General features: G+C 47.3%; 1 protein-coding gene across 1 annotated transcript in view; it reads left to right on the top strand.

The window, feature by feature from the left end:
• LOC141212792 (uncharacterized) overlaps positions 1 to 20,902 on the top strand; it is a 235,594-nt gene that overhangs the window by 188,924 nt on the left and 25,768 nt on the right. Inside the window, exons 2-6 of the mRNA XM_073665096.1 lie at positions 7,859 to 7,993; positions 8,116 to 8,295; positions 8,379 to 8,502; positions 8,587 to 8,684; positions 16,057 to 16,147. Of these exons, the coding sequence (XP_073521197.1) occupies positions 7,916 to 7,993; positions 8,116 to 8,295; positions 8,379 to 8,502; positions 8,587 to 8,684; positions 16,057 to 16,147 (571 nt within the window). The 5' untranslated portion in view covers positions 7,859 to 7,915. The remainder of the gene's footprint in view (positions 1 to 7,858; positions 7,994 to 8,115; positions 8,296 to 8,378; positions 8,503 to 8,586; positions 8,685 to 16,056; positions 16,148 to 20,902) is intronic.

The raw sequence follows: 20,902 nt of genomic DNA, 5'->3' as shown, positions 1-20,902 counted from the left end.
GAATGTGCTCATATGGTCCCTACAAGACCAGGTCCAGTCTTTCTGGCCAAACTTCACTTTTATGATCGACAACATTAAATGTGCAGTGAGGCCCAGTGTGAATTTCTGTACAATAACAACAGAGTTTCCCTTTATCCTGACTTCTTAGTTTCTTTTGAAACCGACTAACTTCAAACAGGATTGTGATAAACTATACAGAAAACATTACTCCTGTGCCATGATATATCTCTAAGCTGTGCGTGGCTGATGGCTGTAATATACATTTATTCACGCCTGCAGGAGATGTGTTGGCTCCAGCCCTGGTTTCATGGATTCACTCCACGTCATAAATTTCATTATGTTTTCCATCCTAAGGAATTCAGATTACTGCACAATCTCTCCTGAAATGGGGACACTAATACTTTCTATACTCTTCTGGTCGGGACTGCACTATTGTAAAAAGTTCTCTTTGAATGTCTAATATTTCTGACAGAAAATATTGTCCCTTACGATAGTTTAGATTGCCAAGAGCCACCGAGCCCCAGACTCTAATTACCCCAGAGAGGTTTCACCACTAGTTACTCGCTACTTACAGATGAAGACTGTTGAGTTTGATCATTTCAGTAGATGTGTTATTGTCTATACTCACAGTTTTTGACTACAGTAGTTAACGCTCAAAATCCTCTGATTTAACCTCTTCCTGCAGCCAGTTTTGTGTTCCTAATCATTTTTCAAATCTGACATGTGTCACTTTATGTGGTGATAACTTTGGAATTCTTCACAAAGGATAATAGGAAACAAATGGACCTTACAGATTATTTTCCAACTTTTCTTGAATCTGACAATATCCTATATACGGTTGTACACTACTGTCTGGGCACTTGGCAGGTTAAGAAGGGAAGGAGCAACATTTAGGTATTTGAATGCAGATCTTGCTGGAATAGTTTACAGACACAATGTATTGGGGGCAGTGTTCATGGTCACTTGGCAGCTGAAAAGATGGATACCACGAACAGGGTTGGCGCTACATACTCCATTTCTCATCAGTGCAAGACATATGAAAGTCCGCATAGAGTTTGCTCAAAAACACATGAAGGACTCCCAGACTATAAGAAATAATATTCTCTGGTGTGATGAGATGTAGATAGAACTTTTGGTGATAAGTCTTGATAAGAGGTATGTGTGGAGAAAACCAGGCACTGCTCATCACCTGCCCAATACAATCCCAACAGTGTAACATGGCGGTGGCAGCATCATGCTATGGGGGTATTTATGCAGGGACAGGATGACTGGTTGCAATTGAAGGAAACATGAATGCGGCCAAGTACGGAGATATCCTGGATGAAAACCTCTTGCAGAGTGCTCTGGACCTCAGACTTGGCCAAAGCTTCATCTTCCAACAAGACAATGACCCTAAGGACACAGCTAAAATAACAAAGGAGTGGCTTCAGAACAACTCTGTGACCATTCTTGACTGGCCCAGCCAGAACCCTGACCTAAACCCATTTGAGCATCTCTGGAGAGACCTGAAAATGGCTGTCCACAAACGTTCACCATCCAACCTGATGGAACTGGAGAGGATCTGCAAGGAAGAATGGCAGAGGATCCCCAAATCCAGGTGTGAAAAACTTGTTGCATCATTCCCAAGAAGACTCATGGCTGTACTAGCTCAAAAGGGGGCTTCTACTCAATACTGAGCAAAGGGTCTGAAGACTTGTGACCATGTGATATTTCAGTTTTTGTTTTTTAATAAATTTGCAAAAATTTCTACATTTCTGTTTTTTTTTCAGTCAAGATGGGGTGCAGAGTGGACTTTAATGAGAAAAAAAATGAACTTTTTAGAATTTACCAAATGGCTGCAATGAAATAAAGAGTGAAAAATTTAAAGGGGTCTGAATACTTTCCGTACCCACTGTATATTAAATACACAACAAAATAATTTTCATTTTAATTTTCTCTCATCAAAGCCCAGCTGAAATGTGCGTTGGGAGCTGAAATGAAAGTACACTTCATACACACGCGGCTCCGCTCCGTACACCTCGTACACGTGCGGCTCCGCTCCGTACACCTCGTACACACGTGGCTCCGCTCCGTACACCTCGTACACATGCGGCTCCGCTCCGTACACCTCGTACACGTGCGGCTCCGCTCCGTACACCTCGTACACGTTCGGCTCCGATCCGTACACCTTGTACATGCGCGGCTCCGCTCCGTACACCTCGTACATGCGCGGCTCCGCTCCGTACACCGCGTACACGCGCGGCTCCGCTCCGTACACCTCGTACACGCTCCGCTCCGTACACCTCGTACACGCGCGGCTCCGCTCCGTACACCTCGTACACGCGCGGCTCCGCTCCGTACACCTCGTACACGCGCGGCTCCGCTCCGTACACCTCGTACACGCGCGGCTCCGCTCCGTACACCTCGTACACGCGCGGCTCCGCTCCGTACACCTCGTACACGCGCGGCTCCGCTCCGTACACCTCGTACACGCGCGGCTCCGCTCCGTACACCTCGTACACGCACGGCTTCGCTCCGTACACCTCGTACACGCACGGCTCCGCTCCGTACACCTCGTACATGCACGGCTCCGCTCCGTACACCTCGTATACGCACGGCTTCGCTCCGTACACCTCGTACACGCACGGCTCCGCTCCGTACACCTCGTACACGCACGGCTCCGCTCCGTACACCTCGTACACGCACGGCTCCGCTCCGTACACCTCGTACACGCACGGCTCCGCTCCGTACACCTCACGCACGGCTCCGCTCCGTACACCTCGTACACATGGGTCTGCTCCGTACACCTCGTACACGCGCGGCTCCGCTCCGTACACCTCGTACACACGGGTCTGCTCCGTACACCTCGTACACACTCGGCTCTGCTCCGTACACCTCGTACACGCGCGGCTCTGCTCCGTACACCTCGTACACGCGCGGCTCTGCTCCGTACACCTCGTACACGCGCGGCTCTGCTCCGTACACCTCGTACACGCGCGGCTCTGCTCCGTACACCTCGTACACGCGCGGCTCTGCTCCGTACACCTCGTACACGCGCGGCTCCACTCCGTACACCTCGTACACATGCGGCTCCGCTCCGTACACCTCGTACACACGCGGCTCCGCTCCGTACAACTCGTACACACGCGACTCCGCTCCGTACGCCTCGTACACGCGCGGCTCCGCTCCGTACGCCTCGTACACGCGCGGCTCCGCTCCGTACGCCTCGTACACGCGCGGCTCCGCTCCGTACACCTCGTACACACGCGGCTCCGCTCCATACACCTCGTACACGCGCGGCTCCGCTCCATACACCTCGTACACACGCGGCTCCGCTCCGTACACCTAGTACACGCGGCTCTGCTTCGTACACCTCGTACACACGTGGCTCCGCTCCGTACACCTCGTACACACGCGGCTCCGCTCCGTACACCTCGTACACACGCGGCTCTGCTCCGTACACCTCGTACACACGCGGCTCCGCTCCGTACACCTAGTACACGCGGCTCTGCTTCGTACACCTCGTACACACGCGGCTCCGCTCCGTACACCTCGTATACGCGGCTCCGCTCCGTACACCTCGTACACACGCGGCTCTGCTCCGTACACCTCGTACACACGCGGCTCTGCTCCGTACACCTCGTACACACGCGGCTCCGCTCCGTACACCTCGTACACACGCGGCTCTGCTCCGTACACCTCGTACACACGCGGCTCTGCTTCGTACACCTCGTACACACGCGGCTCCGCTCCGTACACCTTGTACACACGCGGCTCTGCTCCGTACACCTCGTACACACGCGGCTCTGCTCCGTACACCTTGTACACACGCGGCTCCGCTCCGTACACCTCGTACACACGCGGCTCTGCTCCGTACACCTCGTACACACGCGGCTCCGCTCCGTACGCCTCGTACACATGGCTCTGCTCCGTACACCTCGTACACACGCGGCTCCGCTCCGTATCCCTCGTACACACGCGGCTCCGCTCCGTACACCTCGTACACACACGGCTCTGCTACATCCACACTGTAAACCCCTCCTGACCCCACACATAACCTTCAGCTCATCCAGCACCATGACAACCAGCACAGCAGAGTCCTGCATCCACTGAGGCCCCTGATCATGTGACCCCTGACTCCTCCCCTCCTGTGACCTCATCACAGGTCCTGTGCGCACAGAGCAGCCATATATGTGGTGGCGGCTCTGCAGGTGGAGGTATGTGGAGACCCCATTACTGGGCGCAGGGGTCATTAACCCCTTCAGCACGGAGACTCTTTTGGGGTCTCTGTGTGGTGTGAACAGTGAGATAACAGCTGTGGGCAGAATGCGGCTTAGCTGGTTCCCGTCCACATTAGATCCATTCAGACGACTGCAGGATGAAGGACAGAAGCCCAGAGAAGTCCTCACAGAACACCATTATTCCTCTCCTGGTTCCAGCACAGTAATGTAGATACTGGTGATTATCTCTCCATTACTGGATCGAGTATCGGGGGAGTTCTAGACCCCGCCCCGTATGTCTTGTGTCTGCTATGCAGCCAGTATACAGGGAGGGCCATTTATATGGATACACCTAAATTAAATGGGAATGGTTGGTGATATCAACTTCCTGTTTGTGGCACATTAGTATATGGGAGGGGGAAAGCTTTTCCAGATGGGTGGTGACCATGGCGGCAATTTTGAAGTCAGCCATTTTGGATCCAACTTTATTTTTTTAAATGGGAAGAGGGTCATGTGACTCATCAAACATTGAGAATTTCATAAGAAAAACAATGATGTGCTTGGTTTTAACGTAACTTTATTCTTTCATGAGTTATTTACAAGTTTATGACCACTTATAAAATGTGTTCAAAGTGCTGCCCATTGTGTTGGATTGTCAATGCAACCCTCTTCTCCCACTCTTGACACCCTGATAGCAACACTGCAGAAGATAGCTGCACATCTTGTATCTTCACAGCATAGACAGTGCATAAAGAGGGCAACACATCATCATGTAGCAATTTCAGATATCCAATGGCATTGAGGTTTCCATTGATGAAGAATGGCCCCACTATCTTTGTACCCCATATACCACACCATACCATCAAGATACGAGATGTGCAGCATCTGAAACAACGGATACTGGAAACCTGTGCTAGCATTTCTTCTGTGGTGTTGCTATCAGTGTGTCAAGAGTGGGAGAAGAGGGTTGCATTGACAATCCAACACAATGGGCAGCACTTTGAACACATTTTATAAGTGGTCATAAACTTGTAAATAACTCATGAAAGAATAAAGTTACGTTAAAACCAAGCACACCATTGTTTTTCTTATGAAATTCTCAATAAGTTTGATGTGTCACATGACCCTCTTCCAATTGAAAAAAATAAAGTTGGATCCAAAATGGCTGACTTCAAAATGGCCGCCATGGTCACCACCCATCTGGAAAAGTTTTCTCCCTCCCATATACTAATGTGCCACAAACAGGAAGTTGATATCACCAAACATTCCCATTTAATTTAGGTGTATCCATATAAATGGCCCACCCTGTACATTCGGGCATTGCCTGCCATACACTGTAGTGCTGTAGCCATGTTTTCTGCTAGCATTACTGTGATTGGCTGGCCGCATCTTGTTATCGGTAGTGATGAGGGAACGTGCTCCGATAAGGGGTTTACCGAGCACGCTCGAGCATAACTGAGTATCATCTGAGTGCTCGTATATCATGTTCGAGTCCCTGTGTCTGCATGATTTGCGGCTGTTAAACAGCTTCAACACGTGAGGATTCCCTAACAAACAGGCAATCCCTGCATGTGTTGAGGCTGTCAAATAGCCGCACATCATGCAGGCACAGGGACTCGAACATGATATACGAGCACTCCAAAGATACTCAGTTATGCTCGAGCGTACTTGGTTAACCCCTTATCCAAAGACCATTCACTGATCACTAGTTATTGGGTCTTACAGAAGTGATGCGATGCCCGGCCCACTGTCCTCAGAAAGTACGGTTGTTCAAGGAGAGTTGTTAATAGGAGTGAATGCTTAGATTAATGTCCGCTCCCTCCCCCTAAATATTACAAAGTTGCACCCTTTAGTGCCTTCCATGTGGCACTAAAGGGTGTATTTCACCTTTTTTAAACCTATTAAATAAATAATGAATTAAAAAAAATGATGTTGAGTCCCCCCCACCCTATTTTTGATAACCGGCTAAGGTAAAGCAGACAGCTGGGGGCTGATATTATCCTGCTGGCAAGGTTCATGGATATTGGCCCCTTCCGGCCAAAAAATACCAGTCCGCAGCAGCCCCAGAATTTGCAAATCACATTAGATGCGAAAAATTTTGGCACTTTGCCGTCTTCTTCCCAATTGCACTGGTATGTTGGCAACCGGGGTAATATTTTTTGGGTTTACATCAGTTGTGTATTCTCAGCTGGTATCAGTCCCAAGAGTTAGTATTGGAGAAGCGTCTATTACTAACCCAGTAAACTAAAAGAAAAAAAAACACACAAAAATATTTTTTTAGAAAAAACTTCCCGACAGACAACTGAGGAATAAAGTTCAGAGAAGAAGCTTCATAGAAAGACGTTGACGTTACAGACATCATTTAACCCTTTGGGAGAAAGTGATTCCAGGGAGTAAATCTAGAACTCGTCTCAGTAGAAGTTTACAGCGTTGTGATTGTGAATCCGCTGCGGTCGTTTCTTCTAACACCGACCATGTGAGATCAGAACTTTTATCACCATCTCCGAGAAATGTCTGGCCACGGTGGTCTCCCCAAACGTCTGCTCTTCCTCATTCTTTTTCTTGCAGTGGCTGCAGTGGATTTCATCCTAGATTCATAGAGCTGAATAGAGGACGATGTTCCTTCAGGCTGATTTCATTGATCGTGACGTTTGTCCACTTTACCACAAGGGAACTTTACCGAGTAAATCACATCAGAACTGTAGCTGGTAAAAAAAACACCAATTTCCACAGGTGTCCCTTCTAATTGGTGGGAAAACTATCACCTCTAATAATCCTCCAACAGTTCTGACATGACAAACACGGAAAAGTGCCCCTTTATGGATCTGAAAGAAAATCTGTTTAGACACTTTAGCTTAAAAAATGTTATATTTGGGGTGTTTTTGTGAAGGAATCATGTATTGCTCCCATAGTACAGTGCCCCTTTCTTGGCCCCTACACACAGTATACTGTTCCCCTAGTACCGCCATCCACCCACACTCTGTATAATGTTCCCCCAGTACCTCCATCCCCAACTGTATTTTTTTGGGGTGTTTTTCATGTAATATATGGAAACCTACATGAAAATGCTAAAAAAATCCTTTCATATCCAGAGAGAAAAAATACATTGTATATGGAGAATTTGGCATCAAATACCTCCTGTCTTGGTGTTCTTACAAACAAGCTTTTATAAATGTCTCAAATTTCTGTGTGTGAATCAGACCTGAGATCTAACATGGTAGAGCCCGGGGAAGACGGGAAACATTCATATAGACGGCTGGTGGTGATGTAGTGGGTGACAGGACTCTGGCCCAATATGTTTCTAGAGCCGTAGTAGAAGATGAAGATGTCGTCCTCATCATGAAGTAGTTATTTCTCCTGTCACGTGTAATGAATATCTCCTGCAGTATTGCTAATGCTGATTCCAGTGTCGGTAAATAAGACGAGAATTAGCAATAAGGAAGATGAGTCTATGAGAAAGGTATTCAGCTGCAGACTCCGAGGAAGAAACTGCTTGTTGTCTGTGGCCTAAAATATAAAGGTTTTATTACTAGATGTAAAGAAGAAAACTAAATAGTATAAAATAGTAAATCTCATATGTTTCCCTTATTATCTCCAGTGATTGTATTATTACACAAGATTTTTATGAATTTACATCGGCTCATCATCTTCCTATTTAGGTCTCTACAAAATCGAATCCTCTAAATAAGAAAATTTTTCTGCTTCATCCATTAAGCATGGATATGGACAGGGACAAGATGGCGGAGAGGATATTGCATCTGACCCTAGAGATCCTCTTCCGTCTTACTGGAGAGGTGAGAGATTCTGATGACGTCACATTACATCATTCTTGGAATAACAGATGGACAGAACTGGAGAGGTGAGGACTCTGGAAATGTCTGGAGTGAGATTTATTAATGTGTCTCTCCATAACCAGGATTACACAGTAGTGAAGAAGACCTCTAGTGAGTGCTGTCTGGTTCATGTGTCTGAGGGATGGGGAAGACCCCTGAGCCCAATCACAAGGCCTCCACCTCACCCCCTGATACATGAGGACATCAATGACCAGAAGATCCTAGAACTCACCTACAAGATGATTGAGCTGCTGACTGGAGAGGTGACACTGCTGGGAATGCTGGGACTTTATACAGTAACGCTGTGAAGGGATCGGGGGGGTAACGGTATCATTGTATGTGTCAGGCTTCTATAAGATGTCAGGATGTCGCTGTCTATTTCTCCATGGAGGAGTGGGAGTATTTAGAAGGACACCAATATCTGTACAGGGACATCAAGATGGAGGTTCCCCAGCCCCTGACATCAACAGGTAATAAGACAGAACTAAATACACATGGCCTATAATTATCTGTATGTAAAGAATGAATTCAGTCCCTGTATGTGTTTCCTTCAGATCTATCTAGTGAGAGGACAACACCAGAGAGATGTCCTCGTCCTCTTCTTCCACAGGACTGTAAACCTGAAGATCCCGATGTTCCTCAGGATCATCAGGTAGATGGAGAGAATGTGTCATGAGATCTCCCCTATGATGTGTAGAATCCTGTGATGGTCTTGTGCTCAGTCTTGTTTTATCCACCAGTGTTATATGTTTTATACTTGTGTAATGAGAATGGTGGAGATGGCAGGATTAGAGCTGATCATAGATGTGAATTCTCCATCTATCTGTGACTGTTACGGATCCGGGTGGTGAAACCTCTGTGCTGTGATACAAGGAGGGACCAGAGGGGCGTAACTAAGTGCCTACCCTGACCGACCCTGGCCACATGGCGGCTTAGTCGACTCCGTGAACCAAGGAGGGACCGGGAAGGTGAACCAGGTGCCACTCTGGGACCGACCTTGTGTGAGAGCAGGCGACTCCCACGGGACTGATGGCCGAAGCCGACAGGCACAGCAGATGAGCACGGCTGGTAGACAGGCAGGTGATGCGGGTAGACAAGCAGGCGGGCACGGCTGATAGACAGGCTGGCGGGCACGGCTGATAGGCAGGCGGGCACTGGAACCTGAGGGCTGAGGAGAGTGTTAGCACACAAACAATAACCTTGCACAGGCACCTCAATTTTGGAGGAGGTGCCTAATATAGGAGCAGTCCTCCGGCCATTGGCCGGGGACTCTTTTTAGGACTGATCGCGTGGCCCCTTTAAGAGGGAAGGAGCTCACGCACGTGCGCCCAAAGAACAGTGCGTGGAGAACTGCGTGTGGTGCACACACCCCATGCAGATGCAGCAGGGGAGCCGGAAGACGCCGGACCGGGACCGCGGTGGTGAGGGGATCGGCGTCTCTGCCCAGCAGGAGGCAGAGACGCCGACGCTACAGTACCCCCTCCTCTATGCCACATCTTCTTTAGGCTCGCAAGAAATTTTTCTAGAAGACCAGGAGCATGAATGTTCTCCCTGGGCTCCCAAGACCTCTCCTCAGGACCAAACCCCTTCCAATCCACAAGAAAGAAAGTCTTTCCTCTTACCCTCTTGATGGCCAAAATATTCTCTACCTCAAAGACGTCCTCAGCGGAGACTGGAGCTGGAGTGGTACCTGGATCGTCAGAGAAAGGATTAAGGACAATAGGCTTGAGGAGAGACACATGAAAGGAATTGGGAATCCGTAAGGAGGCAGGGAGTTTCAGCTTGTACGCCACTGGATTTATTTGGTTTAGAATCTAGAAAGGACCGATGAAACCCGGGCCCAACTTGTATGATGGTATCTTGAGACGGACATATTTGGAGGAAAGCCAGATCTTGTCTCCCGGATGAAATAGAGGTGGATCCAGACGTCTCTTATCAGCATGCTTCTTCATCCGTTCGGAGGACTGAAGAAGCGCGGATCAAGTGTCTCAAATTCACTGACGAGAGATTCCGCGGCAGGATTGTCCACTGAAGAAGAGATGGGAAACGGAATTCGGGGTGTCAACCGTAAACCACAAAAAACGGAGACTTAGCAGCGGACTCGCTCACCTGGTTGTTATAAGAAAACTCGGCCCAAGGCAGAAGTTCTACCCAATCGCTATGATGAGCGTTGACAAAGTGCCGAAGAAAACTGGTAAGGATCTGATTAATACGTTCCATTGGACTGAGGATGATAGGCTGAAGAAAAGTCCAAAGAGACATCCAGCAGCTTGCACGTGGCTCTCCAGAAGCGAGAAGTGAACTGAACTCCTCTGTCTGAGACAATGTGGAGGGGTAAGCCTTGGAGACGAAAGATATGACGGATGAAGTCCTTAGCCAGCACCGATGCGGACGGAAGACCAGGCAAAGGAATGAAGTGAGCCATCTTGGAGAAGCGGTCAGCGACCACCCATATGACGGTAGAAACGACAGATACCGGAAGATCAGTGATGAAGTCCATAGCAATGTGTTGCCAAGGAGCAGAAGGCACGGGTAGAGGAAGAAGACGACCAGCTGGGAGGTGCCTAGGTATCTTGTTACAGGCACAGGAGGAACAGGCCACGACAAAATCTGAAACATCCTTGTGCAGGGTGGGCCACCAATAATATCTGGCAATGAGCAGAAGCGTCTTCCTCTGGCCGGCATGACCAGCCAGTTTGGCCGAATGACCCCAGAGTAAGACCCTCTTCCGATCCTGAGCCGCTACAAAGGTCTTACCAGGAGGTAGATGAGACAGGTCAAACGGAGCAACGGTCATTATACTGGAGGGGTCAATGATGTGTAGAGGCTCCTCCTCTTGATCGGTAGACAGAAAAGAGCGGAATAGAGCTTCACCTTTAATATTCTTGTCTGCCGGGCGGAAATGGAGAGTGAAGCTGAAACGAGCAAAGACCATCTGACCCGGCCCGGATTTAATCTTTGGGCGGTCTGCAAGTAACGAGGTTTTTATGGTCCGTGTAGATGACCACCGAGTGCAAGTAGCACCACTCCTCCAGCGCTAATTTGATGGCCATCAGTTCTCGATTTCCTATGGAGTAATTAAGCTCGGACAAAGAAAAGAGTTTGGAGAAGAAGCCGCAGGTTACCATTCGCCCGGACGAGGATTTCTGGGTGAGCACTGCTCCGGTCCCGGAGGAAGTGGCGTCAACCTCCAGGAAGAACTGTTTATTGCAATCTGGACGATGTAGCACAGGAGCGGAGAAGAAGGCTTGATTAAGAGAAACAAAGGCACTTTCTGCCTCGGAAGTCCATTCCCTGGGAATTGCTCCTTTACGGGTGAGAGCAGAGATGGGAGCAGTCCGGGAGGAGAAATAAGGAATGAAGAGGCGGTAATAGTTAGCGAATCCCAGAAACCACTGAATATCCTTAAACCCCTCAGGTCGGGGCCACTTTAAGACAGCTGACACCTTCTCGGGATCCATCCGCAGTCCGGTCTCAGAGATGATATACCCCAAAAATGGTAGGGATGTCTGCTCAAAGAGGCATTTCTCCTACTTAGCATACAGACGATTCTTCTGGAGCCTCAGCAGTACCTGACGAACATCCCTCCGGTGAGAGGGAGATCAGGGGAGAACACCAAGATATCGTTCAGGCACACCACCACGCGGGAATACAGGAGATCTCGGATGATGTCATTCACTAACTCCTGGAAGACTGCTGGAGCATTACGGAGACCGAAGGGCATCACGCGGTACTCGTACTGACCATCCCGAGTGTTGAATGCCGTCTTCCACTCGTCTACCTGGCGAATCTGGACCAGATTGTACGCCCCACGAAGATCGAGCTAAGTGAAGATCTTCGCACCTTTTAGACTGTCAAACAGCTCCGAGATGAGAGGCATGGGGTACTTATTTTTGATGGTAATCTGGTTTAGGCCCCTATAGTCCATACATGGACGAAGAGAGCCATCTTTCTTTTTGACGAAGAAGAATCCTGCTCCAGCCGGAGAGGTGGATTTCTGGATAAATCCCCTAGCAATATTCTCTTCTATGTATTCAGACATAGCACGGGTCTCGGCCAGCGACAAGGGGTAGATTCGCCCGCCAGGAGGTGAAGCACCAGGTATTAGGTCGATGGGGCAATCATACGGCCTATGAGGTGGTAGTGTCTCTGCCTCCTTTTTATCAAAGATGTCTGCATATGACCAGTAGGGTGCCGGCAGACCAGGTAGGTTAGCTTGAGTAGACGGAGGTCAAACAGGACGAATCGGAACCAGACAGGACTTATGACATTCCTGACCCCAATGGAGCACCTCACCTGAGCTCCAATTCAGGACGGGCTCATGTCTCTGTAACCAAGGCAGGCCAAGCAAGAGGGGATAAGAGAGAGACCGGACAGCATGTAAAAGGAGACCCTCTCCGAATGTAGCATTCCCACCTGAAGAGTTACAGGCTCAGTGACAAACAAGATGGTCTCAGAGAAAAGCTTTCCATCCACAGAGGAAACCGCTAAAGGATCAGCCAGACGTATGGTAGAAATCTGATATCGCTCCACAACGGCCTGTTGAATAAGGCTCCCAGCGGCTCCGGAATCCAGATAGGCAGTCTCGAAGAAGCGGGTCTCATCACTGGTAACTGAAACGGACAGAGTCAAAGGTGGAGAGGAAGAACTTTGGCCTAGGACGACCTCTCCAAGCGGTCCTAGACACTGGAGTTTCCCGGTCTCACCGGACAGGTGCAGATTAGATGCTCTATACTGCCACAGTAGAAGCAACTCCCCTCGGCACGGCGGATCTCCTGCTGAGACTTGACCATGTTAACTTGGTCTATTTGCATAGACTCTGGAGAAGACACCGGAGGGGATGCTGGTTGCGAGACTGGCCTTTGGAAGGTCAGTGCGAGGCGCAGGGGCCTCCTCTCACGGGTCTTGTCCTTAGAACGCTCCTGAAAACGGATGTCGATCCGTGTAGCTAATGACACCAGGTCGTCCAGAGAGGGAGGTATGTCACGACCGGCTAGATCATCCTTGATCCGTCCGGAAAGGCCCTCCCAAAAGGTGGACACCAGAGCCTCATTGTTCCAGGCAAGTTCAGATGCGAGGGTGCGGAAACGCGCGGCATACTGTCCCACAGAGAGACTCCCTTGGCGGAGTCGGAGAAGAGAGGAGGCAGTCGAAGATTTTCGTCCAGGCTCATCGAACACCTTCCAGAAAGCCGCGAGGAAGGCCTGGAGGTCGGACACCAGAGGATCCCCTTTCTCCTACAGAGGGTTAAGCCACGCCAACGCCTCTCCGGTGAGATGAGACATGATGAATGCCACCCTGGCCCGGTCGGAGGTGAACTGGTGTGCCAGGAGTTCAAAGTGCAGCGTGCACTGATTAATGAAGCCCCGACATAGGGCAGGGTCACCACCGAAACGTGGAGGAGCAGAAAGCCGGGGTCCTAAGCCGGATGCCACAGCGGCACTAGGTTGAGGTGCCGTCGGAGCGGGTGCCGCTTGGTTAGAGGCGGACACAGTCGGGGTGAACAGCGCGTCCAAGTGAGAGTTGACTGTCCGCAAATAGGACAAGATTGTATCCTGTTGGGATCTCTGGTGAGAGACCTCTTGGTACAGGTCTGAGAACGAAGGAGCCTGGGAGACACCGGATTCCATGGCCTGTGCAAACTGTTACGGATCTGGGTGGTGGAACCTCTGTGCTGTGACACAAAGAGGGACCAGAGGGGCGTAACTAAGTGCCTACCTGGACCAACCCTGGCCAGACGGCGGCTTAGTCGACTCCGTGAACCAAGGAGGGACCGGGAAGGTGAACCAGGTGCAACTCTGGGACCGACCTTGTGTGTGAGCAGGCGACTCCCATGGGACTGATGGCCGAAGCCGACAGGCACAGCAGATGAGCACGGCTTGTAGACAGGCAGGCGATGCAGGTTAAACACCTGAACAAGGAATGTATAAGCGGGGCCCAATTACAAAACTAGACAACCAACAGGAGATTAGACCCCTAAGATATAACTTTTATTCGAATATGCTAAAAAGGACTCAATAGTCACCACAACAACAAACACAAAAACAAGACAAAATGTCAGGGAACAGGGATAAGTCACACATCAGTCAGGAAGGATTACGGGCTCTATCTGTCCCTATTTTGTCCCTAAATTCTCTCCCTTCCTGACAGCGGAGGTTGGCACCCTAATTTTTGCTCCGTGGCGCCCCCGCTCAACGTCGGTGTCCCTAATATCCCTGGTAAATATCTATCTTTATATTTAAAAAACCACAATCGTGAATAAAAGATAGAGAAAAGTGAACGTACAGATTAAGAAGCCGACAATTCATCATAGATATGCATTTAAGGAGACCCAAGTCTGTATATTGCGACAATAATAATAGCCCTGGGAATTTTTAGAAGGTAAGATTTGTCTCAAGATAGCTGGTTTATTACATTCATACACAAGCCAGCATATACTAAATAACCAAAGCTAATAAAGCAGGTTCTGTTATATATGAGACTAATCCCCAGAAGTAATGCCCACAGACCGGTATCACATGTGCATCCTGCTCTATGTCGTTCTAAATTGTCAGAGCCAGAATGTGATAGAGACTGTAACACATACAAGCAAAACAAATGACCAATTCTAAATGCATTATAACAATCTCAATATCATTTAGTAAGGAATAGCATTTATCATTGGTAATGCATTATGTCACATCTCATAGATATCAAAGAAATAACACAAATCATTGGTGATTCCTAATATCCTATGTCAGAAAATACAGGGATTTAGCACTTATCATAGATAGTCCCTCATATCATGTCCCAAATGCAAAAACAGTCTGATATCACAGTATATATTTGTGATATCAGACTGTTTTTGCATTTGGGACATGATAGTCCCTCATATCTATGATTCACCAATGATATGTGTTATTTCTTTGATATCTATGAGATGTGACATAATGCATTACCAATGATAAATGCTATTCCTTACTAAATGATATTGAGATTGTTATAATGCATTTAGAATTGGTCATTTGTTTTGCTTGTATGTGTTACAGTCTCTATCACATTCTGGCTCTGACAACTTAGAACGACATAGAGCAGGATGCACATGTGATACCGGTCTGTGGGCATTACTTCTGGGGATTAGTCTCATATATAACAGAACCTGCTTTATTAGCTTTGGTTATTTAGTATATGCTGGTTTGTGTATGAATGTAATAAACCAGCTATCTTGAGACAAATCTTACCTTCTAAAAATTCCCAGGGCTATTATTATTGTCGCAATATATAGACTTGGGTCTCCTTAAATGCATATCTATGATGAATTGTCGGCTTCTTAATCTGTACGTTCACTTTTCTCTATCTTTTATTCACGATTGTGGTTTTTTAAATATAAAGATAGATATTTACCAGGGATATTAGGGACACCGACGTTGAGCGGGGGCGCCACGGAGCAAAAATTAGGGTGCCAACCTCCGCTGTCAGGAAGGGAGAGAATTTAGGGACAAAATAGGGACAGATAGAGCCCGTAATCCTTCCTGACTGATGTGTGACTTATCCCTGTTCCCTGGCATTTTGTCTTGTTTTTGTGTTTGTTGTTGTGGTGACTATTGAGTCCTTTTTAGCATATTCAAATAAAAGTTATATTTTATGTGTCTAATCTCCTGTTGGTTGTCTACAGGTGATGCAGGTAGACAAGCAGGCGGGCACGGCTGATAGACAAACAGACGGGCACAGCAGATACACAGGCTGGCGGGCACTGGAACCTGAGGGCTGAGGAGAGTGTTAGCACGCAAACAACAACCTTGCACCGGCACCTCCATTTTCGAGGAGGTGCCTAATATAGGAGCAGTCCTCCGGGCCATTGGCTGGGGACTCTTTAGGACGACAAGAACAGTGTCCGGGGAACTGCGCGTGCTGCGCACACCCCGGGCAGATGCAGCAGGGGAGCCGGAAGACGCCGGGACCGAGGCTGTGAGGGGATCGGCGTCTCTGCCCGGCAGGAGGCAAAGACCCCGACTCTACAGTGACTTTTACAATATTTGTTTCAGGGTGAAGATCTGACCCATATTAATACTACAGAGACATATGTGAGGGGTGATGAGCGGTGTAAAGAGGAGATTCCTACATATGACTACCCAGGTGAGTACTGACCACTAAATGCAGAGAAGTCACAGATTCATCTCAGATAATAGTGTAGAAAACCGCAACACTGGTGGAATAGGTGCGCAAGTAGGGTCCAAATCCATTCAAAAAGCAAATGAAACTTGGCACTCAAACAGGCATAATTTTAAAGTATTTAATTGCAGTCCAACACAGGTACAATTGTTTTGGTCCTCAAGACCTTCATCAGTGTGTGCTGCAGCATAAAGAAATAAAAGTAAAAACTACATATATCAGACAAAAGCATAAAAAGTACTAGAAACAAACTGTCATAAGGTATTTCTGAAATTCATAATCATCTGAAAATCAAAAACATTGCAATAGAGTGCACATAATGGCTGTATAATAAGTGTGACCTACCAGACTGCTAGGAATATAGTTAAAGGTGAAAGCAGGAAGTACACAGTGTCTCAGTGGATAGACAGGATCTAGGGAGACAAACAGCCATAAGAACACCAGCCTCATAATGATTATCCAATAGGTACCAGCAGATATACAGTGGGTACGGAAAGTATTCAGACCCCTTTAAATTTTTCACTCTTTGTTTCATTGCAGCCATTTGGTAAATTCTAAAAAGTTCATTTTTTCTCATTAAAGTCCACTCTGCACCCCATCTTGACTGAAAAAAAACAGAAATGTAAAATTTTTTGCAAATTTATTAAAAAAGAAAAACTGAAATATCACATGGTCATAAGTATTCAGACCCTCTGCTCAGTATTGAGTAGAAGCACCCTTTTGAGCTAGTACAGCCATGAGTCTTCTTGGGAATGATGCAACAAGTTTTTCACACCTGGATTTGGGGATCCTCTGCCATTCTTCCTTACAGATCCTCTCCAGTTCCGTCAGGTTGGAGGGTGAACGTTGGTGGACAGCCATTTTCAGGTTTCTCCAAAGATGCTCAATTGCGTTTAGGTCAGGGCTCTGGCTGGGCCAGTCAAGAATGGTCACATAGTTGTTCTGAAGCCACTCCTTTGTTATTTTAGCTGTGTGCTTAGGGTCATTGTCTTGTTGGAAGGTGAACCTTTGGCCAAACCTGAGGTGCAGAGCACTCTGGAAGAGGTTTTCATCCAGGATATCTCTGTACTTGGCCGCATTCATGTTTCCTTCAATTGCAACCAGTCGTCCTGTGCCTGCAGCTGAAAAACACCCCCACAGCAAGATGCTGCCACCACCATATTGCACTGTTGGGATTGTATTGGGCAGGTGATGAGCAGTGCCTGGTTTTCTCCACACATACAGCTTAGAATTATCACCAAAAAATTCTATCTTTGTCTCATCAGACCAGAGAATCTTATTTCTCATAGTCATAGGTTTTGAGCAAACTCTATGCAGGCTTTCATATGTCTTGCACTGAGGAGAGGCTTCCGTCGGGCCACTCTGCCATAATGGCCCGACTGGTGGAGGGCTGCAGTGATAGTTGACTTTGTGGCACTTTCTCCCATCTCCCCACTGCATCTCTGGAGCTCAGCCACAGTGATCTTGGGGTTCTTCTTTACCTCTCTCACCAAGGCTCTTCTCCCACGATTGCTCAGTTTGGCTGGACGGCCAGGTCTAGGGAGACTTCTGGTGGTCCCAAACATCTTCCATTTAAGGTTCCTAAGAGCACAGTGGCCTCCATAATCCTTGAGTAATGCAGAAATTCTTTTATAACCTTGGCCAGATCTGTGCCTTGCCACAATTCTGTCTCTGAGCTCCTTGGGCAGTTCCTTTGAGCTCATGATTCTCATTTGGTCCGACATGCACTGTGAGCTGTGAGGTCTTCTATAGACAGGTGTGTGCCTTTCCAAATTAAGCCCTATCAGTTTAATTAAATACAGCTGGACTCCAATGAAGGAGTAGAACCATCTCAAGGAGGATCACAAGGAAATGGACAGCATGTGACTTAAATATGAGTGTCTGAGCAAAGGGTCTCAATACTTATGACCGTGTATTTCAGATTTTCTTTTTTAATTTGCAAAAAATTCTACATTTGTTTTTTTTCAGTCAAGATGGGGTGCAGAGTGTACTTTAATGAGAAAAAAATGAACTTTTTCGAATTTACCAAATGGCTGCAATGAAACAAAAAGTGAAAAATTTAAAGAGGTCTGAATACTTTCCGTACCCACTGTATGTAGAAACATACCCAGTAGTGAGAGCAGGAAGTATGACAGGCGTGGAATGTGGTATTCCCCGCTGGTTCCTAAGGTCGCCATGTCAAGGGAGGAGAAAGTCTAGTATATGTGGTCAGAGGGCGGGTCCTAATGTCCCAGGAGACCAGTCAGGGTGAAACGCTAGTGTAACGTTCCAAGAAGTGGACTGAAGTGATAGGAGGCGGTGTCTGGATAGCAGTGACGTCACCGGAAATGACGACATGTCGAGCGCCGCTATCGATTGCCTGAAGGCTTAGGAGGAGGCGTGGCTGGAGAAACTGAGGGCAAGCGTTTGTTCCACTGTGCAGGATGTGCATGTCAGAGGCTGTGTCATGCATTGCAACAGCAACGGTGTTCTGAGTGGGTGGAGTGCGTTCCAAAACAGGGGAGTTTGCGTTTCACTGTGTGATGAGGGATGGACGCCGTGCAGGACTATAGGACAAAAGAATAATAAGCCTGGAAATATGACAGGAGGTGAACATGTGTAAGTGGATCAGCCAGTGGGCCATGGAGGATGATGATCAGTGATTAAAATAAGGAGAAGCCGTTCTGCAACATAAAGAATGCAAAATTAGTACCATGATAATGAAAGAAAATTCCTTAAATGACATGCAAATACTGTATCTCAAAACACATATATGTACACTCCAACAGTGAAAAACTCAAGGCTGACAACAATGTGGTACAACTTGTGCAGCTCTCTCTAAAATTATCACAGGAATGACAATAAAACATAATCCCTATTGAGCCCCCTGGGGGTAAGGGTTTGAAGTTCATGGATCCAAAAGGCCTCCCTTACTTCAGTAGGCGTACACGTTCACCTCCTCGTGTAGGGGAAAGCACCTGGTCAATGACCTGGAACTTGAGTTGAGATATGTTATGGCCTAATGTAACGAAATATTGTAGCAAGAGTAGTAGTAGATTCTTACATCTAATTGTGGACTTATGCTTGTGGTTGTGTCTTCTCACCAATGTATGCCAGACCACAAGGGCATTTAATGAGGTATACTATGAAGTTGGTGTAACAGGTAAAATACCCTTTGACCTGGTATTGTTTACCGGTATGGGATGGTAAATTTGTGTTCCCATGTAGGTCGTTGTTGCATTGGTGGCACTGCAAGCAGTGGAAGGTCCCCCTTAGGAATTTGTAAAAAACGTTGTTTGACCCCTGTATGTGTGGGGCCCATGTCGACATGAACTAGTGAATCCTTGAGATTGGGTGCCCTTTTGAAACACGGAAAAAATGATTATTGGAACTCTGGGATGTGGGGATAAGCGGATTGTAGAATGTTCCAATGTTTCTGGATGGTTTTGGGCAAAATGTATGCTAACGGATGGTAAGTGTGGACAAACCGAATCCGGTTCATGGATTTAAGAAGGGTGTGGGCTGAAGGTGTGTTATGTTGGTGTAGGATTTCAGGGGGGATAGCCCCTTTCCTCAAATTTGTGGCACATTTCCGGTAGCCTCTTTGAGTGTAATTGATCATTGCTCACTATCCTATTTACCCGCTGGAGCTGAGATTTTGGAATTGACCATTTCATTTGTAAAGAGTGATTACTCGAAAAGTGTAAGTGACCGTTTCGATCGGTAGGTTTTGTGTATGTCAGTGATTAGTAATCCTTGTTAGTCCTTGAGGAACATGGTATCCAGGAAACTGATTTGATGAGATCTGTGAGTCATGGTAAAGCGCAGGTCGGTCAAGGAGGAGTTCAAAAGGTCATAGAACTCATTTATAGATTCCTGTGGACACCCCGCATATGCAAAAAATGTCATCGATGTAACGTTTCCATGCGATGGAGTGAGTATGGAAGAATAGATTGGAGTAAACTATTTGGGCTTCGAAGGTGGCCATATAACAGTTTGCATAAGGGGGGCCATGTCAGAGCCCATTGCTGTCCCTTTAGTCTGTAGGAAGTAAGTATCTTGGAACAAGAAATAATTTTTGTTAAGAACTAAGGTCAGGAGTTCAATGCAAAGTTCAATGATCTGTCTGTGACTCAAGCAACAGACTGTGTACAGCATGTATACCTTTGTAGTGTGGAATGCCCGTATAGAGGCTGTTGATATCAAAAGAAACCAAGATGCATTTAGTGGGGGACACATTTTAGGTCAGTGATAAAACTGAGAAAAGCTCCTGTATCTAGTAAAAAGGAGGGACTTTTTTTTTAATTAAAGGTGTCAATATTTTGTCTATGAAAATTGCTAAAGGTGAAAGAAGCAAATCTGTTGAGGTTACTATAGGACGACCGCGAGGATGGTCAAGGCTTTTGTGAATTTTGAGGAGTACATAAAAGGCAAGTGTGATGGGATGTTGCTTAGTGAGAAAATCACGTGCCTTACTATCAATCACTCCTCTGGAGAGAAAATGTTCCATCACAGATGCTATTGCAGTCCTGACTTGATGTGTTGAGTCATGGGGTAGTCGTTGGTATGTGGAGTTATCGTTAAGTTGTCTATTGACTTCCAGGAGATAATCCTCTTTATACATCACTACTATGGCGCCCCCTTTGTCTGCCGGTTTGATGATAAGATTGCTCTCTTCCTGAAGGCTTCTGAGGACCTGACTGTTAAGGGGAGAAATATTGGACTGGTAATGAAGCAGCC

The sequence above is a fragment of the Phyllobates terribilis genome, unplaced genomic scaffold, assembly GCF_046119375.1.
Source record: "Phyllobates terribilis strain yellow unplaced genomic scaffold, ASM4611937v1 Scaffold_186__1_contigs__length_3700242, whole genome shotgun sequence".
Taxonomy (NCBI): domain Eukaryota; kingdom Metazoa; phylum Chordata; class Amphibia; order Anura; family Dendrobatidae; genus Phyllobates; species Phyllobates terribilis.
Note: the sequence above shows the minus strand (reverse complement) of the source record. Positions and strands in the feature narration are given on the sequence as shown.